This window comes from Melospiza georgiana, chromosome 2, assembly GCF_028018845.1.
Source record: "Melospiza georgiana isolate bMelGeo1 chromosome 2, bMelGeo1.pri, whole genome shotgun sequence".
Lineage (NCBI taxonomy): Eukaryota > Metazoa > Chordata > Aves > Passeriformes > Passerellidae > Melospiza > Melospiza georgiana.
The window spans coordinates 57209301-57221476 of record NC_080431.1 but is presented as its reverse complement, the minus strand read 5'-3'; the positions used below and the strand labels follow the sequence as shown (position 1 = coordinate 57221476).

General features: G+C 34.5%; 1 protein-coding gene across 3 annotated transcripts in view; it reads right to left on the bottom strand.

Moving 5' to 3' along the window:
• Positions 1–3259: 3259 nt before the first annotated feature.
• The window catches only part of POSTN (periostin), a 30817-nt gene continuing 21900 nt past the window's right edge, over positions 3260–12176 (bottom strand). For 2 of the 3 annotated variants that reach the window (XM_058045221.1, XM_058045222.1), the window contains 7 exons: positions 12034–12129; positions 11369–11458; positions 9730–9807; positions 9249–9329; positions 7070–7156; positions 4990–5031; positions 3260–4488 (listed from right to left, as the gene is read on the bottom strand). In XM_058045221.1, coding sequence (XP_057901204.1) covers positions 4448–4488; positions 4990–5031; positions 7070–7156; positions 9249–9329; positions 9730–9807; positions 11369–11458; positions 12034–12129 — 515 coding nt within the window. In that variant the 3' untranslated portion in view covers positions 3260–4447. Of the gene's footprint in view, positions 4489–4989; positions 5032–6736; positions 6757–7069; positions 7157–9248; positions 9330–9729; positions 9808–11368; positions 11459–12033; positions 12130–12176 lie in introns of all 3 variants that reach the window. The other variant, XM_058045223.1, reaches the window with a different exon arrangement.

Below are 12176 nucleotides of genomic sequence, written 5' to 3'. Positions count from 1 at the left end.
AATACGGCTGCTGGAAAAACTGTTAGGTATTTCACTAAGAACAACATTAAAATACAATTGGACTAGCAATTGTAGAGGTATAAATGCCTATGTTCCAACCCAGACATGATTAAAACAGCCCTTAAATGTATCTGCAGGAGGCATCCTGAAATGAAGTAATATAAAGCAGGCGTGCAGAAAGCAGCACTTCTCCTATCTTAAACATCTAGCACACCATGACCTCTTCTACTTCTTAGTGGCATTTCCCTCAGCAAGTTTTCAGATGACTGTGCAGAGCAGGTGACACAACAGAAGGATGGGATGCCAACCAGAGAACCTGGACAAACGTGAACGTCAAATGTGAGAACCTCATGAGGTTTACCAAGTTTAAGTGCAAAGGCTGCACCAGCATCAGTCATTGGACTAGGTGGTAAAAAATGCTGAGGACAAAGTAATGGTAGTGTGAATGAATGTGCCACTGGATCTAAATACACATCCAAAATCTCTAGTTATGTTTTTACTCAGTAGTATAGATGAAAGATAAAATCAAAAGTCAAGAAATCAGAGTAGACACAAGATGCATCAGATCAGAAAGTGAAGCAAGAATGCAACCTGACACATGAGGGCTGACGAGTGTTATGATCCAAAGTTTAAGTGCTGATGCCATTCCTCTGACTTGCACATTCTATCATAGAGGTTGCTTTTGTTTAGCAAGGAAAATATCCATTAAAGAAAGCTTGATGTCTGTAGTATTTAAAGGGCGCTAGTTAAAACAGCAAGGAAGGAAGAATTTTAATCTAGCACAACATTAGGAATAAATTAGTAGGGCTGTAAAGGAGACTGAAATGTCTCCTGAATAGAAACTGCTTCTACTTCTCAGTCAATAACATGCTGGGTTCCTAATGAGATATTGTCATTCTGATCCTAATTACTTGTACCACACAGAATTATTCACCCCATATAGAATCTGTGGCTAATCTTTTGTGTCTATCACTGAATGTTTTAATTAGTCTTGGTTAAAAAAAAATGTATATACTAAATATAATTTTTTTCCATATGTTAAAAAAAGATTAATGATGTACTGTAAAACAAACCTTCCAGTATTGAGAGGCTTACATTTTCTTGAGATGCTATAAAAACCATACCTTTGGAGGAAGGGGACACAATAAGAACCTGTGAAATCTTGACACATGGGGTTTATGCAGAAGAGAAGTGGAGGCAAATCTTCCTTTAATGGAACATGAAGCTCTGTGCCACTATAAATCTTAAAAACATCCCACATGATCCAATTTCATATCTTATGCTGCCACTGAGAATTCTGGAGCTCAGTACTTAAAGGAATCAGCTCTTCCTCCATGTGAGTTGTGCTTAGGCTTTGGTACACATACTCAGACCTTCCATCTGGGATTAGTGTGTATTGGATCTGAACTTTAGACAGTAAAAGAATTAAATACAATAGAACTGATCTCAAAGGACAACTGTCCCTACCCACTATTTTATTAGAGTACTTTGTGGACAAAAGTGGAATTCTTGAACTTAGTTTTGTTATTCCAGGTCTTCTGAGAGACAAATGACATGAAAAGAGCATCCTACATTTACGTTGGAGATGGTCACTTGATAAGCACATTTTCAGTTGTCAAAATGGAAATGGTAAAAAAACCTTTCCTCTCATTTTTTTTCAGATTTCATACCATTGTCTTTATAAAGGAATCAAACTATTCATTTTATTTTACTTAGATCATCTTTCATATTTTGTGATCTTGTAGATTATTTATGTGCACTTTCTGCTGGCAAAACTGAAAGATTTGGAAACACTAACAGTTCAAAATTCTTCTGAATTAGTTTTCATAAAGGATATCAAAGGAAGCAGAAGTGCTTTGAGAATTCCATCACCAACTCACCTGGACATTGCTGTTTATTAATACCTGAGAGACTATAAAGAAACACAAAGTAAAGTGAGTGCTCTATTGCTAAAGAGAATTCTAACTTGGTAGTATGCTAATCCCCTGTTAAATCACATTACATTAATTTAAATTGCTCTGAGGTGAGGGGAAATAAGTAGGAGGGCAGGAGAAGTTGTAAGTTCTCCAAATTTGCTCATTGGTAAAAGACTGCCTGTGTTGACACAGAAATGGCTAAGCATATGAAAAGCAAATAAAAAGGACATGTTGTTTTCCTTTCTGCATTGGGTTGTGGAAAGATTCCTGTTCAGATAGCTAGAAAAAGCCACTCTACTAAAAGAAATGTCACTGTTCATTGTAGCTGGGCAGATATCTACTGTGGTCTGAGAAGGACTGAGTGGGATGATCTATCAGGAAAACAAGTTTTCATGGAGGAGTGCCCTTAGTATATTGTTGTATTTGACTTGCATTGTATTATATATTACTATTATATTATATATTACTTATTTTTAATAGATTATATTGAAGAGTGAAGTATGAAATGTATTTTAGTGAATACCAGATGTTTAAAATGTTATCAAAGCAGAAAACTAAAGTTATGGTATGCCACAAATTCACAAATTTATTCCTAATTAAAAAGGTAAAATCCTTTTTATTCCTAATTCAAAAGGTAAAATCCTGAAAAGGTAAAGACCTACCACAGGATAGGCCTTAATCAATTTTTTGCTACCTTTTACTTTCTCCCTTTTTTCTGTCCTTTGTTTATCTGTCATTTCCATTCCATTTTCTTCCTTATCTCCTAATCTTTTTGAGCAGAGAACACAGACACATTCTTCCCCTAAAATAATTCCTGTCAATTAACATCTTACTCGACTGATAGCTCATGATAGCCCAGCATTGAAGGAAGAAGTTTAAACCCAATGATTTAATGACAATCAAATGTCCCAGGGAGAGGTGACAGCTTCACCTTTTACATAGCCCTAAGAGCTCCGATGTTGACCTAAAAGCTATCTGGCCCTTGCCATGTTAAAAGCTGTCCTTCCATTAAAGCACTATCATAGTAGATACTGAGGTTACCTTAGTGACATGTCTGATGGCCCAGCAAGGCTGCACAACTTATCAGTCTCATTCTCAGATGGTTGTGCTGTTCAAGGAGCAGTGTTCAGGGAATGTCACTGCGGAATTAGGGAAAGTGTTCCATTGTTTAAGGAGAATGGTGCAGTTTAAGTCCTTTAGCATGTGCTAAGTAAGAAGGGGAAGAATTAGTTTGCTTCTGTGAAAGCATATTTTGCAATTTCAAGTTAAATTTAAAATCTTTAAAATATTTAGAATTTGCTTTGCTATTAAAAAATATTTGCAAATGAAAGCAAACACAGTTCAGCCAAATTCTTTATTGAGTATTTGTTTCAAAACAGAAGTAGAAAAACATGGTAGACAATGACTCTGATATTTTGGTCAGCAAAATTAAGGAACTTTGAACAAGTTTTTTCTACTCCATGAATAATTGTCTTTCAGCTTTTCTTGATAAAGGCAGACAATTTCTATGAGTACAAAATTAGAGTGATAAAATTGACATAATTTACAGAAAACTCCACATTAGTACCAGACATTAGCAAAGCATGTTTTGATACAAAAGCTTTCAGACCTGGCCTCATTTTTTGAAGACTTTTTTCCATGCTGAGTTAACTGCTTGCATGCATTTTATTTATCACTTTTATAATCCACTTTAATAATCAAAAAACACATTTAGGGAAAAATGGGAAAACACTCAAGAATCTCAATATATTTATTGTTATAGGATTCCTTTAATGGGAATGTGATTTCTTATAAATAAAGAAGTCAACATGATCACTAATACATTGCAAGAAGCTCATAATGTTTGCTTTTTTCCTTTTTTGAAGAGCTTCCATTAGCCAAGTTACTAGCAGGTATTTGGATATGCAGTGTAGGACAAAAAAACCCATGATACATTTAATATAAGGCATATTTGTTTGCTTAGAAAAGGTAACATTACTGGTATTACAAATTAAAACACATGATGAATTTTGACTTATAAAAGCATACAATACTACTGAACCAAAAGTGCTATGTTAACATCTCATATTTCCTTAGATTACTATAAAAGTCACCTGAGGTGATTCTTTTTCTTTTTTCTAGAAATCATCTAATTTCACTTATACTCCTTATTTAGTGGAAATAATAATAATAAAAAAATACACTCTGTATTGTTCCCTGCTCATTTTTAATCAAATCCTGCAAACACTTATTAACCAGTGGAAGAAAGAATCCTGGTTCTAACAGAAGTTTTTGGGTTTGCAGGATCCCACCCTCGATAGTGCTTACTATCAAGAGCAGTAAAAGCACCTCCAATGGATTTCTCCTAGTGAGCACTGTGCTGGCAGTGAGCATCTGCAGCTTCACATCTTTTTGTGGATTCATGGTTCAGTTTACTTTATGTCACAAAACAACGTCATTTTCTAATGTTCTCATAAAAAAAATTCCAAAGAGTTCCTCTCAAAGACCATGTTGTTAATTTGTAATTCTGTGAATTCTGTCTTGGCAAGCTTTTAGGAATGATCTAGTCTTGTCCTCCTTCTTGCTCCTCCTCCTGCAAAGTAGGGAAAAAAACCTTTAGTTATTACCTGTAATTATATGTAATATAGTAAGACTTTATATTGTATTTACTTTTGAAACAGACGTGAAAAGGAAAGATGAAGCCTGGAGCTGAATATGTCTCCTTGTGCTGCCAGCTCTGAAATTAAACTGATCTTTCAGCTTCTTCATTATTCAAAATAAGATAGATTCTGAGAGTTATAAATCTTGCAGTGGAGAATCCCAGAGTGTCAGTTTCTCATTGCTAAGACTTCACTTTGATGGCTTTAATCTCATTTGAAACACTCTTTCAGTAAAGCAAACAATCTAGATTGTTTTCAGATATCAGAAAAAATAATTAGCAACTCCAGATTTTGTTAGGGTATTTTTAAACATAGAGCTTTTTCTTTTGAAATCTGTATTTTTAAGAGTCTTTTTTCCCCCCGTCCTAACTCTTAAGATAACAGAAATAATATTTGATATGTCTTATAATGTTTAAATGTATGGCTTTTTTTACCTTGTGCCCTCCTGGTTGGTTGTGCTTTCCGTACAGGTGCTTCTAAAAAACAGAAATATTGCAGTCAGAATTTATTTGCTGAAGACTTTGAATTAGAACTCATTAGAAATATTGGAAACTCATTGCTGATTTTTGAAGTTTTTTCTTTTAAGTTTTCAGTAAATTAAGAATTTTGTTCCAGAAGCATCTTGGCTTGATCACCTGAAATATGAATGCTTACAATACAATTCCCACATTTCCCTCATGTGCAGACCGCCACTAAATCTTAGTAACATTTTAAAAGTATTTTGGCATTTTAAACATATGAATTAATCCATTTTCCACACTGATCTTCTACGGATGGTTACATGGTGTAGGCAGGTGCCAGGGCACTTTGCCTATGCCCTTCACTCATGAAACACCGTGTGACACTGTGTCAGTGAAGTGCAAGCTCAGGTTAAGCACAGGACTCAGTCTCAGGTTTTGGGAGCGGATGCCCAGGTCTGTTGCATTGACATTACAGGAATTATTCAAAAGCTAAATGCTTGGAACCATTACAGGATAATGTGGATATTGGCCACATATCCAGCTGGGTTTAGGCCTTGATTTATAACTGCATTGTGAGTCCACAGTACGATTCCACATTTAGGGTTTAGTTACTTTTCTCAGGCTTCTGCTTTAAAAGGTGGAGCAGAGCAAGGACTATTGGATAGGTACCACCCCCATTAGATATATCCTTTTTATTTCACTTATTCAGTGAAACTATGGACTTGCTTTCCTTTTTCTTATCAAATCTTGAGACTTTTTTTAACCAGATGTCTCCTCATTGGGAGGAGGAACACGTCACAGGCAAGAAATAGTTCTTCTGTTACCATCACAGAAATGTTACTTCAGTAATTTTTCCTTGTTTACAACCATGAAGTACTTGTATATTCACTTAACAAGCTGCAGCCAATTCTCTTTTCATCCTGATGTACAGGGTATATAGATGCATAGCCCTGAAATGAAGGCTTGGCCTCATTTCAGCTGAGACTAAACACTGGGTATCTGCATCACCATGGCAGAAAATTCCAAGTTCTGCACTGCCCTGACAAGGACAGGATATGGTCCATCCAAAGGATGCTTTCCATACTTAGGGGCTGCCTGTACAATTATGCTTTCAGATAAGCCTTGTATTTGAAGATCACACCCATCTGTCATTTTCAGGCAATAGGAGACTCCCCAGCATGCCTTGTACTACTCAGCACTGAAGCTGTACAAGCACTTTGTATAAACCTTCATTACTTGGCACAGACTTCAAAATTGAAAAGGCAGAAACACAATTATTTAATTTCATTGCCCAAAAGACATATTTTTCTCCTACGTATTTATTTCAAAGGCTGACAGAAGAACCTATTCTGCATTGTTAGAATTAGAAAAAGACATAAATACAAAAGAAACCCTAAGCAAATTACTTCTTAACTTTGAATGAAAATAATTAAACAGTGGTTGTTAAAGTCAAAGAACAAAATTGCTGGTACAAAGGCAGAGTGAATTCTATTTGGCTCCTTTTGGACTATTATTCCACTAGGGTTTTTGAAATCAAGAGCTTCCCTCATTTAACAACAGGACAAAGGTAGAGAAATTCCAAGACCCTGTGAGATATTTACTCAACCCCAGAGGTAATATTCCCTGCACCCCACCCACTCCTTCACAACACTGAGAAACCCTGGCAGCAACAGATCACATTTGCACTGACAAGAAATAACTCAAGTTAAAAGCAACTCACGTGGTCTTCTTCTGTATGTGCTGCTTAAAGAAAAGCAAATTTTTTATGGCTCATGTTCCTTCAAATGTTTTACCTAAGCTTAGTGGTTAGGCATTTCCTCTTGTCTACTATGCTTGTCAAATCTTTTAGTTACTTTTAGCCACAAGATAAGCCTCAACATTTTTCTTTGCAACATCAGTTAATGAATTCTTTTCCAAAACAACTATAAAACACTTGCTAAAATTCTGGCTTCAGACCTAATAATTTTTATGAATAGATACTGTAAAACCTCACCTGGAATGATCACTTTGGACAAAGCAGGTCTTAGTGATACTGAATTTTTGACAAACTAACCTTCCAGATGAACTTTCTTGATTTCTCTCTCGATAATCTGTGGCTCTCCCTCAATTACTTTAGTAACCTTGGTGTACTCAGTTCCAGCTATGGTAAGCATCAAAAACAAATGAGTTAAATCTGGCATAGCATTTTTCCATGTGCAAGGAGCCCTCAGTGGAAACAGTGTCATTTTTGGGCACAGGTGTTGCAGGCTACCATGCTATTCATGCCATAAAGCATGTTACTTCTAGTGATGAGTCATTCATTGCAATCTTGGTTTAAAGTTCTGCTTCAGCAATGACTACTAATTTTAAGCAGTTCTGGATGTTTCATGAGCAGAATTAAAGCCCATATGAAATCATTCCTTTATTTAGACAGCAATAATACATATTTTTGTGTCAGTACTCAAATTCAAATGATTAGGAAATTTTCAGAAAAAGAATAATTTTATGTAGACAAGAGGGCCATAAAGCATTATCACCAACAACCCTAAAGCAGCATATGTGTCTGCTTTTATTGACTAAATGTATAGTAAGGTATTATCATGGCAGCCAAGGATAACTGACTGGATAAATAATGGAAAAGATAGAGGAAAATCAAATTAAAGAAAAAGACAAATCTACCTACTTTGTACATTCTGTAAAGCAGGATGCTTATGCAAACTAACATATAATAGCAAGGAAAATAGCAAGAATTCAAGAGATTATATTGTCTTCAAATTTCCTAGAAAGAAACTATCTCTTTTCCATACACCGATTTGCTCTAAGATGCACCTCTACAGATTACATCTATCTAATTGCATACCTCTGTATCTGAAGGTGATTACAAGAACAGTTACAATTGTTCAATTCTCGTGTCTGATCAGAATTCTACAGATAAAATTTGATCCTGATTCCTGTTGACTGGTTTAAAGCAATAGTGCAGTATATACAGGAATTTCTTACTGAAATTTTTTAATTTTCAGCTTTTCTTTTAAATAGTCAATCCAGAAATAGACATCTACAGAGAGCAAAGCTTTTCACATAGCTGGGATAGTTAGGACAAAATGAAAAGCCCTCTGGAAGTTTCTGTTTCTGTCCAATATTATAGGTGAATTCTGGCTTAGGTCTGTAAAACAAAGATTCAGATGTTTGAAACAGACAGAATTGCAGTCAATGGGAGTCATAGTCATATCTTGGCTTTTCTCTAAGACTAGTTGTGTTATCAACTAGCATATTTAAGTTTGGTGGTCAGCTGTTCAGCTGTTCAGCCAACAGGAAATTTTTTACTTGACTGAAGTTTAAGTCACATCCACACAATCGTGCTTTTGAAAGACAATGCGATATAGTTCAGTGAACTAAATGGGGCTGAAAGTTACTTTACTGGAATACAACTTTGTAACTTACTGAAAAGTGAACATAAAATTAAATGGATTAATTTAATTTATGTCAAGAGAAGCATCTGTCCATATTTTTGAGCTTCTGACTCAGGATTAAACTAAGATTTACAAAAGCCGTATCACTTAAATTCTTTTTTTATTACCCATTGCTATTATAGATAGTTTCTCTAATCTACATTAAGCAGACAACATTCCAAATTCATAGATAAAGATTAATTTCATAAGCAGAAGTTCTTTCACTATTTTCTACAGCTACTGGTTATGTACTGCCAAAACTGTTAGAATGAAGAGAGCAAGAAGGAAAGATAACCATTCCTTGGAATGCTGTATTTGAAGAGAATTAAAGTTAATGTCTGGATATCCATCACCTGTAAGCATTTAAAGATGTTAAACATGCCTTTAATTATTAACTTGAGGGCAATGAACATTCATTTCTGAAGAACTGATAAGTAAGGTGAATTTGGCCAGTTACAATATGTTCTATTTCATAGTGTTTTTCACAGATTTAAATTTGCTAAATAACATTGAATAAATCTTCATTGCTCCCCTAGGTTTTAATTCAGTAACCTTTTAAAGACTGAAAAAACCAAAATATATTTTTTTTTCCTGTGATCAATGGCATGAAAAAATTGATTACTCAAGCTTTGGTTCTTACTGCCAATTCACAGATATCTGGCACTAGAATATAGTGTTCTATTTTTTCCATTAATATTCCACTTGTATTACATCAGTCTTTAAAATGTTAATTTCAACATATCTGAGAGGGGTTCAGTTATCATAACCTGTTGCAAAATTGTTAGTTATAATTCTCTGAATTACCTCCCTGCAGAAGTCTTTTGATTTCTTCATCTTCCAGTAAATGACCATCACCTTCAATAAATTTGGTCACTTTGGTAACCTCTGATAGGATACAGGTTATGGCAAAAAAGTTGATTTACAGAAAACATTTGGCAATCCCAAAAGAGCATATATAATCATGTCATGACATTGTTCTGAATTTAAAAATTCATGTTATGTTATCAAATTTCACATAAACACCGGAAACACCATATTATATGACAAACATATCATGCTATATATTAGACCCAGGCAGCTTCAGCTCTAGAGCTGACTGAAATATGAAGATCAAGGACTCAAACCAGAATTTTACATTTGAAGGGTTCTGAGGGTTATTCTCTGGGTAAGATTTTGCAGAATGAACATAAATTCTTTAAACATGGTATATCCCCTCAGTAATTACTTAAGTTACATATAGATATATATATATGTTAAAGAAATGAAATAAAACAAGCATACTAACCTTCTTCAAGGATTTTCTTTAACTTCTCTTCATTGTCTGAACCTCCTGCAGTAATTCTGGTATATTTTATTTCAGGTCCTGGAAGAAATTTCATAAGATAGTGGCTTTTATCAGATGTAACAGGGTTGTCCTTTAAATTATATTTTCCTATTTCATTCCTATGGTGATTCCATAGTTAACATGCTGTAGTCTGCTTATGTGGTAACTTTATTTTTTACCATTTCTGAAATTAAACTGAATGAGCATTAAAAACAGTAGTTAGGACTAGTCCTGAAAGTAATTAGGCAAATTGGTCATAATTAGAAAAATTACCTGCTTACATTCTTAGAGTTAGATACGATTTTAAACTCTGTTGTATTAGATCATAGATATTTCTGCAGTCCATTATTAGTCTGAATTGACTGTTGCAAATAGACATTTTTGCTTTTATTATTGCTATGAATAATTTGAAGACTTAATATTTGAGATTCCTTATCAGTTTCTACAGATTGAAAATGAGATACAGGTCCGAAATTCTGGCATTTTACATTCTATTTACCATTTCACGTGGGATATTAGTGAAACTTGAATCTGAGAATTGAGAAAATTATATTTTATTTGTCTCCCCTACAATTTTTTGCCAGAAAATAGTGCCAGGTTTATTCATAAATCACTAATGCCTGTCATTCAGTTCTTTTCATTGTAGTAAAAAGTTTTATGATAATAACTTTAGCATGATTTTTTTTTCTGCCTTTCTCAAATTACTTTGGTTGAATCTCAATATTTTCTAAATAAACTGATTATTAGGACTTGCAGCTAAGTCAAAATGTTGTTATAACAGTGTCTTTTCCTTACAAGCTCTCTAGCAGACAGAATTTTAATGGCAGCATTCAAACTGATATTTACACAAGGTGATCAAAAAGTGTCTACAGAGAACTCCATATATCACCTCCTATGCTTAAATATGCCTCGCTTCACTTATCAATTTCTAGGATGCTTAAAGAAATAGCTCTGTAATAGGTCAAATACAATTGAAATTGGCCAAGGAATTTGGGATCTTTTGTGTGAGAAAATCCAGGGATGGAGGTGCATATTGATTTTATCTTAAATCAGCTTTATCCAAGTGTCTAACTTGTGGATGCCATATCAAGTCCCCACTTTACAGAGAAATAGAGATCTTTTTCTGAAATGGCTGTCAAGAGAGCCTGGGATGACATGCAAAAGTAGGCATCTACACATTAAACATCTATGTTTGGTAAAATGAAACCTTCCTGGAGGTATATAGTCCAGAAGTTCAGAAAAAAGAAAAAGAAAAAGATTTCCTTCTAAAGCAAAGCAGAGTACAAAAATGCAATAAAAGCAGGCTTATTCTGAAATGGTAGCAAGAAGCTAGCAGAAATAGACTCCTACCAAAATATGAAAATAAAAACAAAAATAGAAGGCAAATCTCCATAGTTTTGCATGCTGTTAAAATATGGTTGCCATTTATGTATATCTGTGTGTAGGACACATGGCCAGCTTTAAAGAGACAGTGGGAAGTATTAGGGAAAACTCATCTGTCAAGGAAATGCAGTTTAGGCACTAGGATAGAACTTAAGATATGTTACTTTTGTATGCAAAGGTGGACTTTACTAAGAATTAACATCTCAGCTTAATTTACCTTGAATAATTCTTTCTTCTGTTACTTTTTTCTCTGTCACTTCCACAGGTCGTCCATCAATGATTTTGGTGTATGTTTTAATAATTGGTTCTAGAAGGATTTTTAAATTCAAGGCATTAATCAAGTGATGAACTTTCAAGTGTTCTTTTTGAGATGTGGAAACTGACTGAAGCACGGCAGGAAATACCATAGAATATTTTATGAAAAATAAAAATGTTCAGAGATAAGGAACTGAATCTACTCAAAGTTTAGGATGATTGAGTGATTTTTCCTTTAAAACCATCCTACATGTGAACATCTCAATGCCCTTAGCAAAGAGAAGGCAAGGTTTCTGACAAAATCGCCTTTTAATTACAGAATCACATCCTACATATTTGATTTCAGGACAGCAATGAGCAAGCAATTCTTGACTGAGATATTTGTCAGCATGCAGAGTACTTCTAAACTGTCTTGACTGAATCTATGGAACACAAGTAGGGGAAAAAAAACCTCAATTTTTTGAAATGCATGAGAATTTTAAAGTATATGATGCAATCAAATTTCAGCACTTCACAAAGTCCTTGTTAAAACAGAACAGCTGTCTAACATGAATTACCTAGATAAAGTATAAACTGATGGGGAATAGAGAATGCTAATGCAAATTGAGTTGCTGAAAGCATACTAACCTCCATGAATCACTTTAGTTATTGTCTCCCCTTCCCTGACTATTTTGAACTCAGGTTCCCCTTCAATTAATTTAGTGAGCTGTGTGATAGATGGGTCTGTGACATAGGAAAAAAAACAACAAGTTACAAATAGTCATAAAATA